The sequence below is a fragment of the Anomaloglossus baeobatrachus genome, chromosome 5 (genome assembly GCF_048569485.1).
Source record: "Anomaloglossus baeobatrachus isolate aAnoBae1 chromosome 5, aAnoBae1.hap1, whole genome shotgun sequence".
NCBI classification, from domain to species: Eukaryota; Metazoa; Chordata; class Amphibia; order Anura; family Aromobatidae; genus Anomaloglossus; species Anomaloglossus baeobatrachus.
In genome coordinates, this window is record NC_134357.1 from 98,625,703 (window position 1) to 98,645,710 (window position 20,008).

Here is a 20,008-nt window from a genome sequence, read left to right on the forward strand (position 1 = left end):
CAAAACAACTGATGCGCCGCGGGGCGGATGCAACGCAAGACCATCCGTTGCTATCCGTAGCTAATAGAAGTCTATGAGGAATATAACTGTTTCCTGCAACGGTTACCGTAATTCCTCAAGGCAGCGGATAGCAACGGATCCCGTCCAACGCAAGTGTTAAAGTACCCTCAGGCGATGTGCGCACTAGAAAATGGACTTTTCTTAAGAAAAATTCACACCCTCTGGCAGAATAACTCACCCGCAGCAAAAACCGTAATAAAACCGCACCCGTGTTTTTGCCACGATTCGCTGCGTTTTTGCCGCGGTTTTTCCGTGGGTTGATCCCTGCATATTTTTTTTACCATTACCATGCTGGGGAAAGACTGCAGAAATGTTAGACACATTTTCTGGTGCAAATCCGCGGTAAAATTCACGGTAAACCCGCGGTTAATCCGCGGTGTGCGCACATAGCCTTAGTACTCCTTCACATGTCTGTTTGCCATCTGGTTTTTTTTTCATAGATACCACATGGGCCTATTATAACCTATTGTGCTGTTCACATGTCCATATTTTTCCTGCAGCAGAGACAAAGGACAATACAAGTCTGTGGGTCTGTGAAAAGCACGTACAGCACATACATAGGGTCAGTGAGTCATCATGTGCTGTACATATTTAACATTGCAAAGTAAAGGAGAAGCTTTCTAATTTCATTCTTTCTTTATCCATATTGGAAAAACATGGATGTCAAACTGATGATACACTGATGGAAAAACACTGATGGCACTCACTGGTTTAACACTGATGGCACAGAGTAATGGAAAACACATGACACACTGATGGAAAACACTGATGACACACACTGATGGAAAACACTGATGGCACACTAATGGAAAACACTGATGACACACTGATGGAAAACACTGATGGCACACTATTGGAAAAAACTGATGGCACGCGTTGATATTAAACTGATGGCACACAGTAATGGAAAATACTGATAGCACATATTGATAGAAAACACTGATGGCATACACTGGTGACACACTGATGGAAAACACTGATAGCACATAGTGATGGCTCACTGATAGAAAACACTGATGGCACACACTGACAGTACGGTGATGGCACACTGATGGAAAACACTGATGACACTCACTAATATTGCACTGATTGCACACACTGATGGAAAACACTGATGGCACATTCTGATGGCATGCACTGATGGCACATACTAATGGAAAACACTGATTACACACACTGATGGAAAACATTGATGGCCTACTCATGGAAAAGATTGATGGCACCAAAACTGATTTTTCTTGTACCGTACATGTTTTATACAAATTTGTGAAAGGGGCCTTAAATAGTGTCAGCAAATTCATGCTTCTATTATAAGACATTGTTAGGACTTTTCAGCTTCTGTTTTGAAAGTGAACATGCTGCCCTACGTAGGGGCTGCATAACAGAGGAACAGCTTTGCTCTTTTTTGGCTCATAAGGTCAGATTTACTAATCCTGTCCAATTTTAAAATAGGTAAAATGTAAAACAATCAGTCTGAAAATGTCTGAAATTTATCCCAGTGGTTAAATAAATTAGGTATATCTTCAGACACGTTCTTTAATGGCAGACCACCCATTGCTTGGCCTGCTTTACACCACATTTTTTCACACGCTGTCATATTTAACTTCTTTGGAACCAGGACATTTTCCACTTTCGCACTTTTTTTTACCAAGAGCCATACCTTTTTCCCCAGCAATACAGTTATCTGATGGCTCATTTTTTGAGGATCAAATTTAAGGTTTGATGGACATTATTGACTTTTCCATATAATGTACTTAAAAATAAGAAAGAAAATATATCTAAATGGGGTGAAATGGTTGAATATTCACAATTAGTTATTGTACTTGTGTTTAATTTTTGTAACATTTTTTGAGCAGTAAAATGACCCCATGATGTAATGGTTGAAAAAAAAATTTGTACCAAAAAAGTTGTTTCTGTGGCCATTTTTTAGCTTTTAGTTGATACCATGCTACTTAAGATGTTTTAAATAATTTTTAGTGGAGTTTTTTGAAGAGGTGTTCTGACCAACGTCCTATTTGTTTCTTTCATTTGAAATGTAAAAATTCTCTCAATTCATTTCTTCATCTTATGCCTTAAAAACATTTCTGTCAATATATATGCAGTAAATTTTTACTTTCTGCAATTTATAGGAACAGCTGGACTGCTGCATTCATGCTATGTTGAAAAACTGCACTACCCATGTGTCTCAATGATATTGTGAAATACTAATGCTTTACTATTTGTTTTCTTCAAGGAATTGTCCATGGAGTCTGGAATTGATCCTGGCCAAGAATATTATGGACAAGACTATTACAGCTATGAGCATGGGTATGTATTCAAAAACAAAAGGTAATTAGAATGACAATGCAATGCATAAAAGCTATATTTGCTTTTAGCTATACCTGTACAGGTGATAGACCTAAATATTCTGCTTGAAACACTCAGTAACTTACTCCATGAATGGGATGGAAGGTGGAGTTATAGACTTTATTACAGTCCAGAGCTGCCGAGACCCTTCTGGTGGTTGTTAGTAACATCATCAATATAAATAAATGAGCTACTATGCACGGAACTTACACACAGTAACCAAATAGATGAAATATACCAAAAAAAACTATTAAACAAAGTTAATCCTCATGCACATATTCATATTTTGGATCCATGAATTTCATTCGGACCATGTATAATCCCATCATTTTGTGACGTCTGTCTGAGGCTAAAAAAAGGTCTGTTTCGAACAGTATAGGTTCTCCATCTATCGAATCCCAAAGAAACATTGGCCTTCACCCTTCAACCCTTACATAGTGATTTTGACTTACAATGGGGCGCCCTGAGTTGTTTCAATGGAGTAGCTACTGGCTCGAGATGTGAGCCTAAGGAACGGATAGTCATACAGTTAGTAAAAGAGACAGAATCTGAATCAAAAGACAATACTGTAGTCAAAGGAGTAGACAGGATTTGATAACAGGAGATCATTCAGATCATTCAAGAGCAACATCAGACAAGCTAAGGTCATATCAGGAAGATCACGGAAACATATGTAGCCAAGAGATGAAGAAGGATGTTGTATTACTCCACTGACCAGAGCAGGGAAATGATTACACTTGATGAGCTGCTGAATAAAACTCACAGCAATTTTGTCTCATTGGGTGGAACCACAAATTTGAGCCACACCAGTATCCCGTGCTGGCAGTGCCTGCACTGTCCAGTTCTATTGGCCATGAGATATCATCCATGACCAGCACTATCGAGTGAATACAACAGAAGACATCTCTGGAATTGGTCCAGGTAGCTGTAACACAATTTTTTATTATGGTTTGCTAAAGTTAGTTTTCCCTACCTGAATTTTCTAAGGCAAAGATAATGCGAGCCAAAAAGTAAGGGCAAATCTTCATAACAAGCTTTGTACAAACTCTGATCAGACAGGTACTTATTTTAAAAAGAATAGAATCCTAATAGCTTTTTCCAAGAGGAAGAAAGTCTGGTCTCTAGTGCTCCCTATCACTTCCTATCACTGGTAGCCATCTCATAAGTCACAATTGACCCTATAATTAAACTGACATAGGATATTGAGCCCCACCAAAATCTTCTCCAAAAGTAAAAGATCTCCATTTACAGAGAGATCTTTTGGAAGTCTTTATGTGAGGCCTTTGACACAGCAATTGAGTTTCTCCTTGATGTAGGGATACTAATATTTTATGCAATGAGCTCAGAGAAATAAATATGCAAATAGCTTTGTGTGTTGGAGAAAGCTTTCTTCTATGAGAAATCCTTAGACGTCCTCTTAAAGGCCTTGACCAACCCCACCATTCTCATACTTTTCACACTATTGAGGGGAAATAAACAAAGAATGGCTGTCTTTACATGGAGGTTTTAATGTTTCGAGAAGAATCTTGCTACACTGAATATTCCAAGTCATGTGGCAAGGATCATTATAGGCTCAATATTCAGTCATTGAACACCTTCCTATATTATATGGAGAAGTAGGAGATGGATGTTCTGGTAGACCATGCTGCGGTGAATGTGGAGTAGTTCCTTGTGCGGTAATACTTCAAGTAGCTTTTATTCCTTTAAAAGGTATTACATTTACTATGATATCTTAAGCACACCGGTAATGAGCATATGTTTAAGAGCTTGAAGGGATTTTCCAGTCTAAAGGGGGTGTTACATGCAGCGATATCGCTAGCGATATCGCTGGTGAAAGCACCCGCCCCCATCATTTGTGCGTCACGGGCAAATCACTGACCGTGGCGCACAAAATCGTTATGAGCCGTCACACAGACTTACCTGCCTAGCAACGTCGCTGTTGCCGGCGAACTTTCTAAGGGGGCGATTCGTGCGGCGTCACAGCGGTGTCATTAAGTGGCAGCCCATTAAGCGGAGGGGCGGAGATGAGCGGCCGTAACATCCCGCCCACCTCCTTCCTTCCTCATTGCTGCTGGCCACAGGTAAGCTGTAGTTCGTCATTCCTGAGGTGTCACACGTAGTGATGTGTGCTGCCTCGGGAACGACAAACAACCTGCATCCTCAACAATCAACGATTTTATGGAAATGAATGACGTGTCAACGATCAACGATAAGGTTAGTATTTTTGATCGTTAACGGACGTTCGTTGGTGTCACACGCAACGACGTCACTAACTATGCCGGATGTGCGTCACGGAATCCGTGACCCTGGCGATATATTGTTAGATATGTCGTTACGGGCCTTAAGAAAAAAAAAATTACAGTCATGTAGCCAAATTGTGCCAGTATGTATTCTTTACACCATCAGGATTCCCCTGTAGACCTTGTGTGTGGAAGCTGTTATGTGGTCAGATGTATGAGATTTTCGAACTTGCGGTCACATGCCGATTGCCCTCATTGAGAGAAATGAAAGAAGCTGAATGAGACTTGTCAGCACATGGCTATAAGGCTGGAGTCACACTTGTGAGATTCTCGTGCAAGTTTGGCATCACATCAGCCGACATGGCCTGCAGCTCTGCAGACATGAACATCTCAGCTGCAAAGAAATACAAGCAGCTGACCCGCTTCTGTCAGGAGAGTGTATGGCCATGCCGGGTGATGCGATGTGAGACTCGCGCGAGTCTCTCGCAAGTGTGACTCCAGCCTTAGTGTGCAAATCGCATACATCTGTTTACATAACCAGCCATTTGCATGGGGACGACTATTCTTATACAGGACAACCTCTTTAATTTATCATTTATCAGCTTCTCTTATTCACTGTAGTAACTGTGTTTCATTAGTTTTTCATTTGCTTGAATAAAGGCCCCGTTACACGCAACGACGTATCTAACGATATATCGCCGGGGTCACGGATTCCGTGACGCACATCCAGCATCGTTAGCAACGTCGTTGCATGTGACACCAACGAACGGCCTTTAACGATCAAAAATACTCACCTTATCGTTAGTCGTTGACACGTCATTCATTTTCATAAAATCGTTGATTGTTAAAGACGCAGCTTGTTCGTCATTCCTGAAGCAGCACACATCGCTACGTGTGATACCTTGGGAACAACGAACTGCAGCTTACCTGCGGCCGCCAGCAATGAGGAAGGAAGGAGGTGGGCAGGATGTTATGGCCGCTCATCTCCGCCCCTTCACTTCTATTGGGCGGCCGCTTAGTGATGCCGCTGTGATGCTGCACGAACCGCCCCCTTAGAAAGGAGGCGGTTCGCCGGCAACAGCGACATCGCTAGGCAGGTGAGTCTGTGTGATGGCTCCGAACAATTTTGTGCGCCACAGGCAGCGATTTGCCCGTGACATACAAACGACGGGGGCTAGCGATATCACTTCGTGTGACGGGGCCTTAAGAATGTGGAATAAAGTGTCATATTTTGAGATCTAATTTGTTTAACCCATTTCTATAGATGATACAAATACTAACTTTAAGGATTTTTTTGCCAGGTATGAATTGCCACAATATGGAAGTCGACGCAGGTTACTATCCCCATCTGGCATGTATGAAGACTATGGAGAAGTTGTTGAAAGTGATGGTGGCTTTTACTATAGTCCACATGGTCCTGCAGCCGAGGGAGATGTAAGTATAAATATATTATAATCCTTGAATGATCTATTAAAATAGCATTAAAGCAATTTTGGCACATACTGTATAATCTTTGTTCAACAACAATATTCTAGCTCACTTGCATGCCAGTTGAGTTGCAATCATACATTTTGAATATGTAGATATATGCTCTTGTGTAGACGGAGGGTAAATCTGCCACTTTGTATGAACTGCAGGATTACATCAGCACCTGACAAATCCCCTTCTGCTTGTTCGAACTGACAGGTGAAACATATCACAAGCAGGAAGCAGGGAAGATAGCTTAATGCTACATAACCTAAGACACAGAGACTTCGGAAACTTTGCCAGGTTTATGGGATGGCAGTTCTCCATGTTAGGTCCAGGCATTAGATAGGACTCAGAGCAATGCAAATACAATGTGATAAAAATCTAGCAAAGTCAAAGGTATTTTTGGAAAAGAAGTGTATATTGTATTAGAGAAACCATATGAGAGCAAAAGAAAGACATGACCGGCACTCCAGAAATGGCACAGCAGGAACAGGTATATATACATGAGACATATACAAGAGCTGCTACATTATTCATTAATTATTAACTATTTTGCACCACATAGGCAAAAAATGGATTGCTGATTTAATGGGATGACATATATTATTAGAATGTCACATTGATTTCATAACTTTACGTACGAATTACATTAAGATTACAATTTTTAAAATAACATTTTCTAATGCACAAGCTTAAAGGGAACCTGTCAGGTGCAATATGTACCAAGAACCACGAGCAGTTCAAGGTGAATATTGCGAATTCCTGCCTAACTGTCCCTGTATCTGTAGCAAATATAAAGAGATCTTTAGAAAACGTATTTCTAAAGATCCTTTATGATATGCTAATGAGCGCAGGGACTAGTTGCAAGGGCATTGGTTCCTATGCTCATTCTGCCCACTTAGCATGTTAGCACATCAACAGGCGTGTGTTAAAATGCTATTCAATGCCCATTGCCCAGCATCATCATGTCCATTGTCACCGCATCAGACGCTGAGCTGAGCACATGATCAGAATGCCCTGCACTTCCGGTCATGTGCACTATGAAGCCGGGTGTATGTGTCCCGACTTCAGAGAGGTCTAGTGCACATGACCAGAAGTGCCAAGACTTCTGATCATACGCACTGCTCAGTGTCTGATTTGGTGACAACAGACACAGGTATGCCCGTCACCGCTAGTCTATGGCCATTGGATAGCATGTTAGTATGCCCCTGTAGTCAATGCCCATTGATTAGCGTCATCAGCGGTGACGCTCATACCTGTGTCCATTGTCACCAAATCAGACACCAAGCAGTGAGCATGATCTGACGTCCTTACCCTTCTGGTCATATGCACTAGACGTCTCTGAAGCCGGGATGCATACATTCGGCTACATAGTGTGCATGACCGGAAGTGCAGGGCATTCTGATCATGCACAATGCTCGGTGTCTGATGTGGTGACAACAGACACAGGTATGTGCGTCACCGCTGATGACGCTAGGCAATGAGCATTGAATAACATGTTAGCATGCCCCTGTGGGTGTACTAACATGCTAAGAGGGCGGAATGAGCGCAGGAACTAACGTCCTTGCAATTAGTACCTGCATCCATTAGCATATCATACAGGATCTTTAGAAATACTTTTTCTAATGATCACTTTATGTATGCTACTAGATGATAATAATAATAATAATAATTTTATTCATTTATATAGCGCTATTAATTCCACAGCGCTTTACATACATTATCAACACTGTCCCCATTGGGGCTCACAATCTAGAGTCCCTATCTGTATGTCTTTGGAATGTGGGAGGAAACCGGAGTACCCGGAGGAAACCCACGCAAACACGTGGAGAACATACAAACTCCTTGCAGATGGTGTCCTCGGTGGGATTTGAACCCAGGACCCCAGCGCTGCAAGGCTGCAGTGCTAACCACTGAGCCACCGTGCTGATGGGACAGTTAAGCAGGGATTAGACATATGCACCAAAAACTGCATGTGGTTCTGGGTGCATATTGCTCCTGACAGGTTCACTTTAAGCTGAAGAAAAAAAAATGGCAGAGGCATCAGATCAAGAGGGGTTAGATATTGTGGCAATCTACAGTGACCATTTCATAATATCCCATTGTCCCTACTGTGTTGGCCACACAAAAGTCAACACTAAAATTAAGAAAACAGTAATACACTATTTTAAAAAAACTACCGATGTTACTGAAGATAGTCTTTTGAATCAGAGTTTCATAAACAATAGACACTTAAAGAATTGCAGTAGGAAAATCTGTTATATAGAATGCAACAATGTTTAAACTTCACATTTTAGGTTTTTACATTTTCACATCTTAAATTTGATTTGACTAATATTTAAATATTTTTTTAGCCATTAATGCATTCCTATAAAGTTTAGACATGCTAGCTAATTTAAATAAAAACAAAACATAGGAGTAGTTAATTAGCATAATTTGATATTTAACTATGTTTTAAATGTAATTAATTTTCCACAATTTCAGGTAAGAATACGTGGCAGACCTCCTTCAAGGAGAGGTAGGGGGCAGGTGCCAGGGAGAGGAAGTTTAGCAGGCAGGCCTGGACCACCCAGAGGTAGCATGCAAGTAGTTAGAACCAGTCAAGGAAGGAAAAAACTGAAAGCAGTTATGCAGCTAAGTCGAGTTGCAGTCAGTGCTCAAAAAGCCAGTGAGACGGCAGAAGGTACTCATCGTTCTCCTTGGAAAAAAGCTAGAATATTTCCAATGATCCTCCAAAAAGTGAAAGGTAGTGGAAAAGACTCCACTTATGCCAAGTTGGCCTCTGCCCGTCAGGTAGAAGGTGATGATAGTGTCGTTATTAAAGGAAGTTATTTCCAAAAATCAACTGATTCAGTCTCAAGAAAACTTGACCGAGCCATACAACGCCTTAATGTAGCCAGGAAACTTCAACCCCGTCGAAAGTCAGTAGCTTCATCAACCAAAACTTCCACTGCTGGAAGTGAAAAAGAGGAAGAGGAAGAAGAGGAAGATGTAAGTGAGTCTGAAAGGGATGAGAGTAAATCTGGAATTTCAATCAGTGTAACAGCAGAAAGTGAATCTGAAGAAAGTGGAGATTCAGAAGACGATGAAGACAAAACATCAAAACCTTCAGATGAAACATCTCGAAGGAGCAGCACCTCTCCATCACAGGCTGATAAAGATTATTTAAAGGTGACCTTAGATCAAGATGAAACAAATGAAAGCACAGTAGATTCTGATGAAGAGAGAGATGAAACTTTAGAGTCAGAAGATGAGACACAATCTGTTTCTAAATCAGTAGATAGTAAGCAGGAGGAGTCAGAAGAAGAGGATTCTGAAGAAGAGGATGAAAAATCTGTAGTATCTGAGGTAGAATCTAAGAAATCATCTGACAAGAAATCAGAAGAGATAAGTGAAGAATCTGAAGAAGGGAGTGGAAAAGAAAGTTCAAAGTCAAGTTATAAGTCAAAGAAATCAACAGTAGACAGCGAAATGCAAAGTGCTATTGAAGAAGGTTCTGAAGAGGAGCAATCAGAAGAAGATGAAAAAGATGATGCCAGTAAATCAAGCGTTGCTGACAGTGAAGATGATGCAGATGACGTAAGTGAAGCATCTGCATTAAGAAGTGAGAAAAGCCATAGCAAGAGCAGTCATGAAACAGATGTACAGAGTACTGCAGAAAGTGAGGAAGGAGAGGAAAATGATAACGTTAGCCAAGGAACTTCATCCCTTGGTGAGCAAAGTCAAACCTCTGCAGCCAGCCAGGAAGAAGATGATGTTTCCCAAGCTTCTCAGGATTCAGAAGTCCAAAACTCAAGTAAAAAAGCTTCTTCTGATCAGTCAGATGAACACGATACCGGGCATGGATCTGATTCAGAAGTTTCTGATTCTGAAGCTGCTGGGGACTCCACATCCTTCTAAAAGTGAACTGTAGGTAGGAACTGTGAGCCCTTCTGGTTGCAGTGCATCTGTGTGATTCTATCCTAGAAAAAAACTTATATATTAATGGTTATTTCTACACATTAAATTTTCTATCTAAGTTTTCAAATCTATTCTCCACACCTCTGATATTTTCACGTAAACATCTAAATCCTTGGATAATGAAACTCTCAACTGTTTACCTCATTGTTCAACTATTTGCTTCTATTTGTACTGTAACCATGTTTTTCTTATTGAATTCTTGGATGTATTAGATGAAGTTTGCTTTTGAATGGGACAGTAACTTGTTCAAACATGCTATCATAGCCAATCAATGGCTGGTGGGGCATGTGCCGTTGGTTCTTTATACCAAGTAGGGAACCAATAAACCACTATGTCTTGATTGCTGGTGAAGTAAACTGATTTTTTGCCTGTTGTAAGGAAAACAGCTATGATCAAAATATGTTTGTTCACCCTACCTTGTTTTTTCCACAACCTTCATCCCTACATTAAAAGAAAAAACAACTAAAAAAAGAAAAAAAAAACAATTTTGTTGCATTACAAGATGCTTTTATTGTTTAATTGTCCCATAATGATTTAGCAAGTCATTTTATGTCCTATGGCTTTCTGCTAGACATATATTGTATATATCAGGTGGAAGATTCCAAAATGTGATTTCATTCTTTCATACTCATCACTTCCTTCCTTATCTGGTCTTTTCTACTTCGTAACTAAACAGTTCATTGCTCCAAAGCACTGTTTTAGCTTCTGTAATCTACTTATTTTCCACACCATTGAAGATTCAGAGCACTCCTTTCTAACCTGTGAGATGAATGAATTTGATGGAAGCCTTGCTTGCTTTGACCCCATACTTCTGAAGGCACGAGTTGTTAGAGCGTGACACCCATTTCTGCTCAGCTTACATTTCGTGTGCAGTGAAGGATGATACTCCTCTACACTTTTAAGTCTTTTATTACTTTGCCTTCTCTTGATTTAATCATACTCGAATATATTTACAATTAAGAAATCTAAAAGTTTGGAATAGATACTTACAAATTCTGCTAAATAATGTCAAAACGTAAAATTATATCTGTGCAAGACTACACTAATAAAAGTCTAACAAAATGCTAAATTATTCTAACAAAGAAATATCAAGTAAATTCTTTTACTATACTACAAACAGCGAAAGCTAAAATTGTTTTTCAAAATTAGCCATGCTACATTCTGAAATAAGCAAATAAGTGCAAAACCTTTAAAGCTTAAAGTAGCATAATGTTCATATTCTCGGCAGAAATATGTAAAAGTGTAGTACAATTTTGACACTCCGGTTATCTACTAGGGATTAGAAGTCCATCCATTGATGGATCCAGTGAAGATCACTCTAGTGTAGCATACGTTACTAGAGATGAGCAAGCGCAGACTGTAAAGTTTGGGGTTCGTACCGAACACAGACTTTGAAAAAAATAATCAGTGTCACTTGATCGAGCATTGGGGTGTTCAGGTATGCTCGATGCTTGGCCCAATGAGAGCCACTTGAGGTGTCTGAATGGCTCTCACAGAGGGAAGGAGTATAAACAACGTTTTTGGATGTAGTATGTGTCAAAGAAAAAAACAAACCCACCCTCCCTTCCTCGGAACTGCTCTGTATTGCAGAGAGCCGAACTAACCAATCATTGACTTCCATAGGGGTTCGAGCTCCAGGATCAAGTTCAGGTCAAGTTCAGGTTCCGATATGAATTTTATCTAAAGTATGGCTGAACCCGGCAAGCCCACCCTTCCACGGAATCGTTAATCTCTGTATACGTTACAGTACTATCAGATCTTTGCCTTGTGATCAGCCGTACATTCTTGTAAATGCAGTTCAAATATGGAGAGAAAAGGGTTAATAAACCACGTTGCCGTAAAAATTAGGATCCATGTAGAAGGAATGATTTTATTTGTGTACGCATTTCAAAGCCTTATGGCTTCTTCCTCAGGACAAACCATATTGGTATATGATTTATCCTGAGGATGAAGCCATAAGGCTTTGAATCGCGTACACAAATTAAATCATTCCCTCTACATCAGGGGTGGGGAACCTCCGGCCCACGGGCCGCATGCGGCCCGCCATGACCTTTTATGCAGCCCCTGGGCAGATTCCTGCCAGATTTTATGCAGCCGCCGGCCCTTTAAATGACCACATGCACTGTTTAGGTGAACCAATGGGATCTCCCGCTGTCCAGTGTTAACGTGATCAGTGGTGTGTGCCCATCCCTCTGCTCTTCGGAGCGATGAGCCCGCCCCTCTGTCCTCTCGTGCTGTGTGCCTGTCCCTCTGCCCTCCGGAGCGATCTGACCGCCCCTCTTTCCTCTCATGCGGTGTGTCCACCCCTCTTCCATCCGGAGCGATCTACCCCTCTGCCCCCTTTGAGCCGATGTGCCAGCACCTCTTTTCTGTCATGTGGTGTGCCAACCCCTTTGAACTCCGGAGCGATGTGCCCGCCCCTCTATCCTCTCGTGCGCTGTGCCCGCCCCTCTGTCCTCCGGAGTGATCTGCCCCCTTCGGAGCGATGTGCCCGCCCCTCTGTCCTCTTGTACGGTGTGCCCGCCCCTCTGTCCTTCGGAGCGGTGTGCCCACCCCTCTGTCCTCCGGCCTGCACTATCTCCGGCGCTGTGTGTGCGCGCCTGCACTCTGTTCCCCGTCAAGCACTTTGTGTACCATCCCCCCGGAGTTGTGTGCAATGATCAGTGCTGTGTCCCTCACCCCATGCTGTGTATCACCTCAGGTTTGTGGCTCTCCAGTAATGTCAGGCCTCTGCAGGTGCTGTGTGCAGCCCCCCCAGTACTGTGTGCCCTCACAATGCTGTGTATCCTCCCCAGTGTTTTGTTCCCCCAGTGATGTCTGTACCCCCCTCAGTGATGTCTTTTCCCCCTGCCCCTCTTGTGATGTCTTTGTCCCCAGCCCCTCTTGTGATGTTTGTGCCCCAGCCCCTCTTGTGATGTGTGTGCCCCCAGCCCCTCTTCCGTTGTGGATGCCCCTCAGTGCCTCTTGCATTGTGTATGCCCCCCAGCATCTCCTTTATGTGTATGCCCTCCAGCTCTTCTTGTGTTGTTTGCCTCCAGCATCTCCTGTAACCTTATTCATCACTTTGGAAATGCTGGAAGCATATACATCACAGGAGACACTGGGGACATACACAACACAGGAGGGGCTGTGAGCATTTACATTACAGGAGGGGCTGTGGGCATTTACATTACAGGAGGGACTGGGAGCATATATATGTCCCCAGATCCTCATGTGATGTATGTGCCTCCAGTGTCTCCTGTCATGTGTATATATACAGCAGTCCCAGCGTTTGCTTTCTGTTGTGTATACGTCAGTCCCAGCGTTTTCTATGTGATGTATATGCCCCCAACCCCTCCAGTGATGTATGTGCCTTCAGTGACTTCTGTAATGTATATAAAGCAGTCCCAGTGTTTCCTATGTGTTATATGTACCTCCAGCTTCTCCTGTGATGTATATACAGCGTCTCCTATGTGATGTATATGATTTAGAAAATATTATTATGACAAAGAGTTGACTGTGCTCCAGACCGAGACAAACCTGGAAAAGCAGTTGTGAGAAGCAACATGATTAGTATCATAAAACATCACAGCCGCACCAAAGAGAAGCAGCTCCGGTCGCCACAGTAGGGGTGAGTTAATTAATTGTTTGACCAAATATAGCAGAGTCATTTCCACATTGATAATTTTGTGCGGCCCCCGAAGGTTTTTAGAAATTTCCAAATGGCCCCCGGCAGTAAAAAGTTTTCCTACCCCTGCTCTACATGGATCCTTCTTTCTACAGCAGCGCGGTTTACTAACCCTTTTCTCTCCATATTTGAACTGCATCTCCACGGGGTTCTCCTGCAACCATATTTATGCCATTACAGTGGTTGTGATTCTCACAATCACACCAGGTGAGTCTACCCTTACAGCACCATTGCTAACAGTGTTTTAGGATAAGACCCTATTAGCGCTTACTGTCTCTTCCAGCACTTTTAACTGTTGTACATTCTTGGAAACAATACATGATCAGGAAAAGTTCCAAATTAACAACTGCCATCAGAATTCTTGAAGACTAGAAAGCATATTGGAAAGTATGATCATTTACACCATTAAAATTAAACAAAATCCCTCTTTTTGATCTTTTTTTCCCCCTTTGTATGTAGCAAATAATATAAAAACACGGAAATTAATTTCCAATATTTTTTTGCAAACTCTTATTAGGTGCCAAAATATTTAATATTAGATTAAATTTCCTGATTACTTATTCTGCTTCATGAAATTTACAATCTGAGTTTTAAATCTTTTCAATTGTGTAGTGACTAGATCAGAATATATTAAAATACTTCATTAATTGAATACTAAACCATAATAAACTAAATTAGACGTAAATTAAAATCTTGCACTTATCGGTGTAATAATTCTAATTAAAACTCATTTATATACAAAAAAAATAACAAAAAGGAAACAATGAATGCTTCTTTGTTCATTATATTTTTTTTTCATCTGCTCTTATACCAGTAAGACGCCTTGTTAATGATGAGCCTGTGAAGTTTAGATAAGGCTCTCGGTTCTATGTGTAATTATGTAAATAGCAGGAAATTAATAATTATAATTACATATATTGCAGAGCCTAAACTGATTGCATCTGATTTAATAATGATACATTATAAACAACTCATCAGCAATCAACATCTGAGCTCTATGAATAGAGTAAAAGTGAGAGTTATTTAATGTGGTATTTTTACTTTTAACTTTCCTCTTACTGCTATCCTTTACAATCATTGCTATCCTCAATTTTTCCACTTTTAAGTAATAAGAAAGAAATATATGTATGTTAAAGAAATTATCTCAGTAAAGTCATTGGTGGATACTAGGATATTAGGTGAAATATCCATAAAGATAGACTCCAGCGCTATTTAAGCGAAACATTTGGTGCAGCTAGATTTTGGCAAATACTAGGATATGTCACCCATGTGCAATTGGTATATTTATGCTAAACCCTTTACAAATTGGTAGAACATTCCCGTGCCACTTTGTGTATTGATGGCTTCACTTTACTAGTGGGCAAATTTGCCAACATCCAAATTCAGTATTTTGCTCGAATTTTCTCAGGAAACTTAATTTTGCATCAAATGTATTTCATATTAATCAAATGTGTCTTATTTAGTGATGGGATAACCAAGATCAGCGGGTCTAACCAAATTTTTTAATTAACCCGGGCTTGGCCCAGAGTTGATCCTAGATATATGGCTGGTTGCTGTTCTCCATATACATCTGTGGGGGCCAGAATCTGACACATAAAGATGGTGAAAAAACAAAAAAGCCAGCACTAAATGTGCACTTCAGCACTAAAAATTCCAAACTGTACTTATTATAAAAATTTTGAGATTTTTGGCAAAAAATTGCAATTTCTTGAGCTACCCCGCCACGTCACGGCAAATCTCATTTGGGGCAGTCCTACACTAAAATATTTTTATAAAATGTGCCATACGGCCTCACATATGAATAGTAGAACTGCTCTTAGCAGCACTCACCTAGTCTATTTCAATCCCGTACCCATGACTGAGTCATGGCTGTGGGTGGGACAGGTCCAAGCAATTGCTGTATGAAGTAAATAGCCTGTGGACAGGACCTGATGACTGAATGTGAACAGTCACCAACCGCCAAAATCTAGACTTCTGTGGGGGCCAGAATCTGACACATAAAGATGGTGGTAGAAGGGATAAGGGGATTGCACTATACTTACCGAGTCTCCAGCTCAGATGTAACTGCTCCCACGGCTGCTCACACTTCTTCTGGAGCCACTGAATATTGCTCATCTATATTCACTGCTTCCCACACCCGCCATCAGTCCCTACGTCAATGATAGGTTGCAGTTAGACGCGCCCCCAGCCTGAGTGACAAAGTGTCTGACTGCAACAAATCACAGACCGTGTCTGCGGGTCCCTTTCGTGGTGTAAATCTAAATAAAAAATTTAGAGTAGGGTCCCCCCATATTATAATACCCAGAACAGATCAAGCATACGGCTACAGGCTGCAGCCCCCAGCCATGCGCTTATCTTGGCTGTGTATCAAAATAAGAGGAACCGCATGTGGCTTTTTAAAAATTATTTAAATAAATCATTTTAAAAATCGGCATGCAGTCCCTCAATTTTGATACACAACCGTGATAAAGCTGACAGCTGGGGGCTGGTATTTTCAGGCTTGGGAGACCCAGGGGTTATTGGACTCCCAACCTATAAATACAGCCTGCAGCCACCCAGGATTGTCTCATCCATTAGATGTTACAATCCCAGACCTTTTTCTGACTCTTCATGATTATCCTGGTGAAGTGGCAATAAGGGGTTAATAGCAGCTCACAGCTGCCACTAAACCATAGATTACTATTGGGAGGCGTCTATGAGACTCCCCATTACTAATCTGTAAGTGAAAAGAAATAAACACAAGCATGAAAAAAATCCTTTATTTGAAATAACATACAAAAAACATGCTCTTTCATCCCTTTATTATCCCCCAAAACACTTAGGTCCGATGTAATCCACTCGAAGTCCCACGATGATTTCAGCACTGCTGCGTCTGATTGCAACCAATCACAGACATCAGAACTGCCGATGGATGGGGGAAGCAGTGAATATGGATCAGTGATTGGCTGCGGGAGCAGTTACAGCTGCGCCGGAAATGAGCCGCACACATGCACAAGATTGCCAAGAGATGAGATGACGCCGGCTCATGGACATCATGTTCTCATGCTCACAGGGTCATGATAACATGGAAAGAGGGGAAACAACTACCCTTCAACTAGTAAAGGCCCTAATTAGCATAGGAACAGCGAACTTTATGAATACATTTTTTAAACATTGATGTTAGTAAATGTTATTATACAGAGCTGGTTATGCAGGGAATTTTGGCAGACATGTAAATGCTGATGAGTTGGAAGGTGTAGGGGACCTAAAAGGTTCCCTTTAAGGGGGCACATTTCCACTTTAAAAGTTGGTGGAATGATGCATTACAGTGAGTTGTAGACCACAGAGGGCCCATATAATGTTCTTGCACAGGGACTCCTTTCTGTCTGTGTGCCTAAGTGCCACTGCCATTTTGCTTTAGCAATAGGCAAAAGTCAAACTGGTTTAACAGGTATATCCTAGTGATAATATGTTGTTACTATTGCTTCTAGGGGCAACTTATTTTACAGAGACTGTCATATATCTCTGTCCCTAACATGTTATACCACTATTTTAAATACTGAGATAACTTCATTAAATACACGTATGTTTTTAAGGCACCAATCCTTTATTACTAAAGGAATTGCCTTTTTGTATATGAATTTAGATCATTTCCTGACTGTTATTCTTTTACTTTTCTCCCAATAGACGGCTCGAAAAAAACGAATTAAATTAGTCGTGGATCGAGAATATGAAACCAGCTCCACTGGAGAGGACAGTGCTTCTGAATCTCACCGAAACCGTCTGAACCAGCCGAACATTCAAAACAATGTCAATGGGAATATTTACATAGCCCAAAATGGGTCTGTTGTTAGAACCAGGCGTTCCTGCCTAACAAATAATTTAAAAATGGCATCCCCTTCAAGGCTCGGGAAGCACTTTAAGAAGCTAGAAAAGCTCGGGGTAACACACGAGGAGAACATCCAATTGAACACATTATCTAAAGGAGCCTCTATCAAACTTAACACTAGGCCATCCAGTATATCATTGGCCTCTAGCACCGGAGTGACCAAAAACATAATATCTAAAATTGGGGACAATAAATTAAAAAGCACAGGTGAACAAGAGTCAGTTGTCGATCATCAAGACAATAGAGAGCCATTGGAATTCCACAGTGACCAGACTCCGTCAGATGAAGAAGAGCTCTGGATGGGACCGTGGAACAATCTTCACATACCAATGACAAAACTATGACATTTTTATTTTTTACCACAACTTTGATTTATATCAGACTGCACTTTCTATGATCACAATAAAAACCTTGTATTGTGCACACGAATTACCTAACTTTTTCCAGTAATACAACAAATTTGCACTTTTAACTGATTAGTTCCCAGCAAACGTTTTCTTAACTATTAATTCCATAGTTTTAAAACCTATTTTGTGTAATATTTTTGTTAAGGAATCAGCAGATTTTTTTAAATTCTTGAATTACAATTTTTTATTTTATTTTATTTAATTTACTGCTGCATTTCTTGCCTAAAACTATGTACTTGTGGCTTCTAACTTTTCTTTTTGTGCTGTGTAATAGAAAAAAACCCCAAAAATCATTTTTCTTCTAAAGACAGATGGCACCCGCTAACCTTGAAGTGTAAAAGTAGTGTTTAAGAGATCGGGATCTCAACAAAGAATTACAGTTCAATGTCATTGTGCATGTAGTCAACAAGTTGGGATAACCCTTTCTAAAATGTGTTACTTTCTCCGACACTGGTTTTTCTGCCTTCCATTTACTGTTTTTGTTGTTTTTTTATTTACGGTTTTGATTTTTTTCCTTTTTATTGATAGTTAAACTCTGATCCTTTGAAGCATTTAATATGATCAAGCAATCTATTTTGTGACTAATCAAGATATTGCCTGTATCAGATCTCTCCACAGTTTTATTGATGCACTGTTCACAGTAGCAGAAACTGATTTAAGAGCTATGGTTCTCCTGTGCAGTGTGAACATTTCTAAGCCTCCTGTTGTGTCCAGGAGATGAAATTTGGTCTTGGGCATGATATTTTACTAGATTTTATTTGTTAAAACAGGGAACAATACAAAAAAACATATTTTTAAGTAACACTGAAACAAACATGATTATATGATTATTCATATCTTATGGTTGGTTGCTAAATCCATGAGTCAAGCAGCATGTATCAATCTCAGGGACTTTTATCAACCATGCTGATATCAGTTTTTGTTTAGTTTCAGTTAAGTCATTCAGTTTAAAACATGCTGTGTCCCCCGTGAGCTAGGAAAATGTCTGACTCTTCTGACAAGAGCGGAATACGGAATCAAAAAATATTTTCATATTTGTATTATCATTGTCACAATAATCAGCTATGATAATAGGTTCAGGTTAATTTGCAAAAGTTTATACTTAAGTATCCAATACCTTCAAGGCTGTTTTGGTGGAAGTCCGATTTTCAGCCTTGTCTCAGAAAATGCCTTGCTGAACCATTTCATAAACAGATGCAATGACTTAAAAGCTTGTTAAAGAGAATCTGTCACTTGCTTTTTCCACCAAATCGAAAAACAGCATAATTCCACCCAGACCCTGATTTCAGCGATGTTTCACTTACTGGGCTTCTTAGTGTAGTTTTGTTAAAGTCACTGTTTTATCAGCAGGAGCTTATCACTAGATGACTATTAAACCTACCAAGTAGTCCTCCATATTAATGAGCTTTGTATAGCCCCGCCCCATCACTGATTGGAAGTTCTCTGTGTACATTGTACATGGACACAAAGCTGCCAATCAGTATACAAAGCTCAAAATTCAGAGCACTGCTGGATTTATAGCAGATAAATCAGGGATTTTATTAAAATGACAGCAAGCAGCCCAAGAAGATACACATTACCTAATCACGGTCTTTTCCCATACATTATGCTTCTCTTCAAAGGAATAGCAAAAACGTGGTGACAGATTCCATTTTACAAACAGACATGTTAAAGGGAACCTGTCAGGTGCAATATGCACCCCGAACCAAGAGCAGTTCTGGGTGAATGTTAGTGATTCCTGCCTAACAGTCCCTGTATACACTAGCATAGATAAACAGCTCTTTAGAAAAAGTATCTCTGAAGATCGTTTCTTATATGCTAATGAGGCCAGCAACTAGTCACAAAAGCGTTACTCCCCTTGGTTGGTCAGCCCACATAACATGCTAGCACACCCCTGTAGGTGTCCTAAGATGCAGCAATGCCCACATACCTCACTTTTGATGGTGGCTGGAGGTGGATTGATCCGGAGTCCCTGGGACTTCCGATCATG

At 40.7% G+C, this 20,008-nt stretch overlaps 1 protein-coding gene across 1 annotated transcript in view; it reads left to right on the forward strand.

Annotated features, from left to right (window-relative positions):
* Positions 1-19,732, forward strand: part of PCDH15 (protocadherin related 15) — a 2,365,808-nt gene extending 2,346,076 nt beyond the window's left edge. The window contains exons 35-37 of the mRNA XM_075348720.1: positions 2,294-2,367; positions 5,948-6,080; positions 17,410-19,732. Coding sequence (XP_075204835.1) covers positions 2,294-2,367; positions 5,948-6,080; positions 17,410-17,955 — 753 coding nt within the window. The 3' untranslated portion in view covers positions 17,956-19,732. The remainder of the gene's footprint in view (positions 1-2,293; positions 2,368-5,947; positions 6,081-17,409) is intronic.
* The last annotated feature ends 276 nt before the right edge of the window (positions 19,733-20,008 follow it).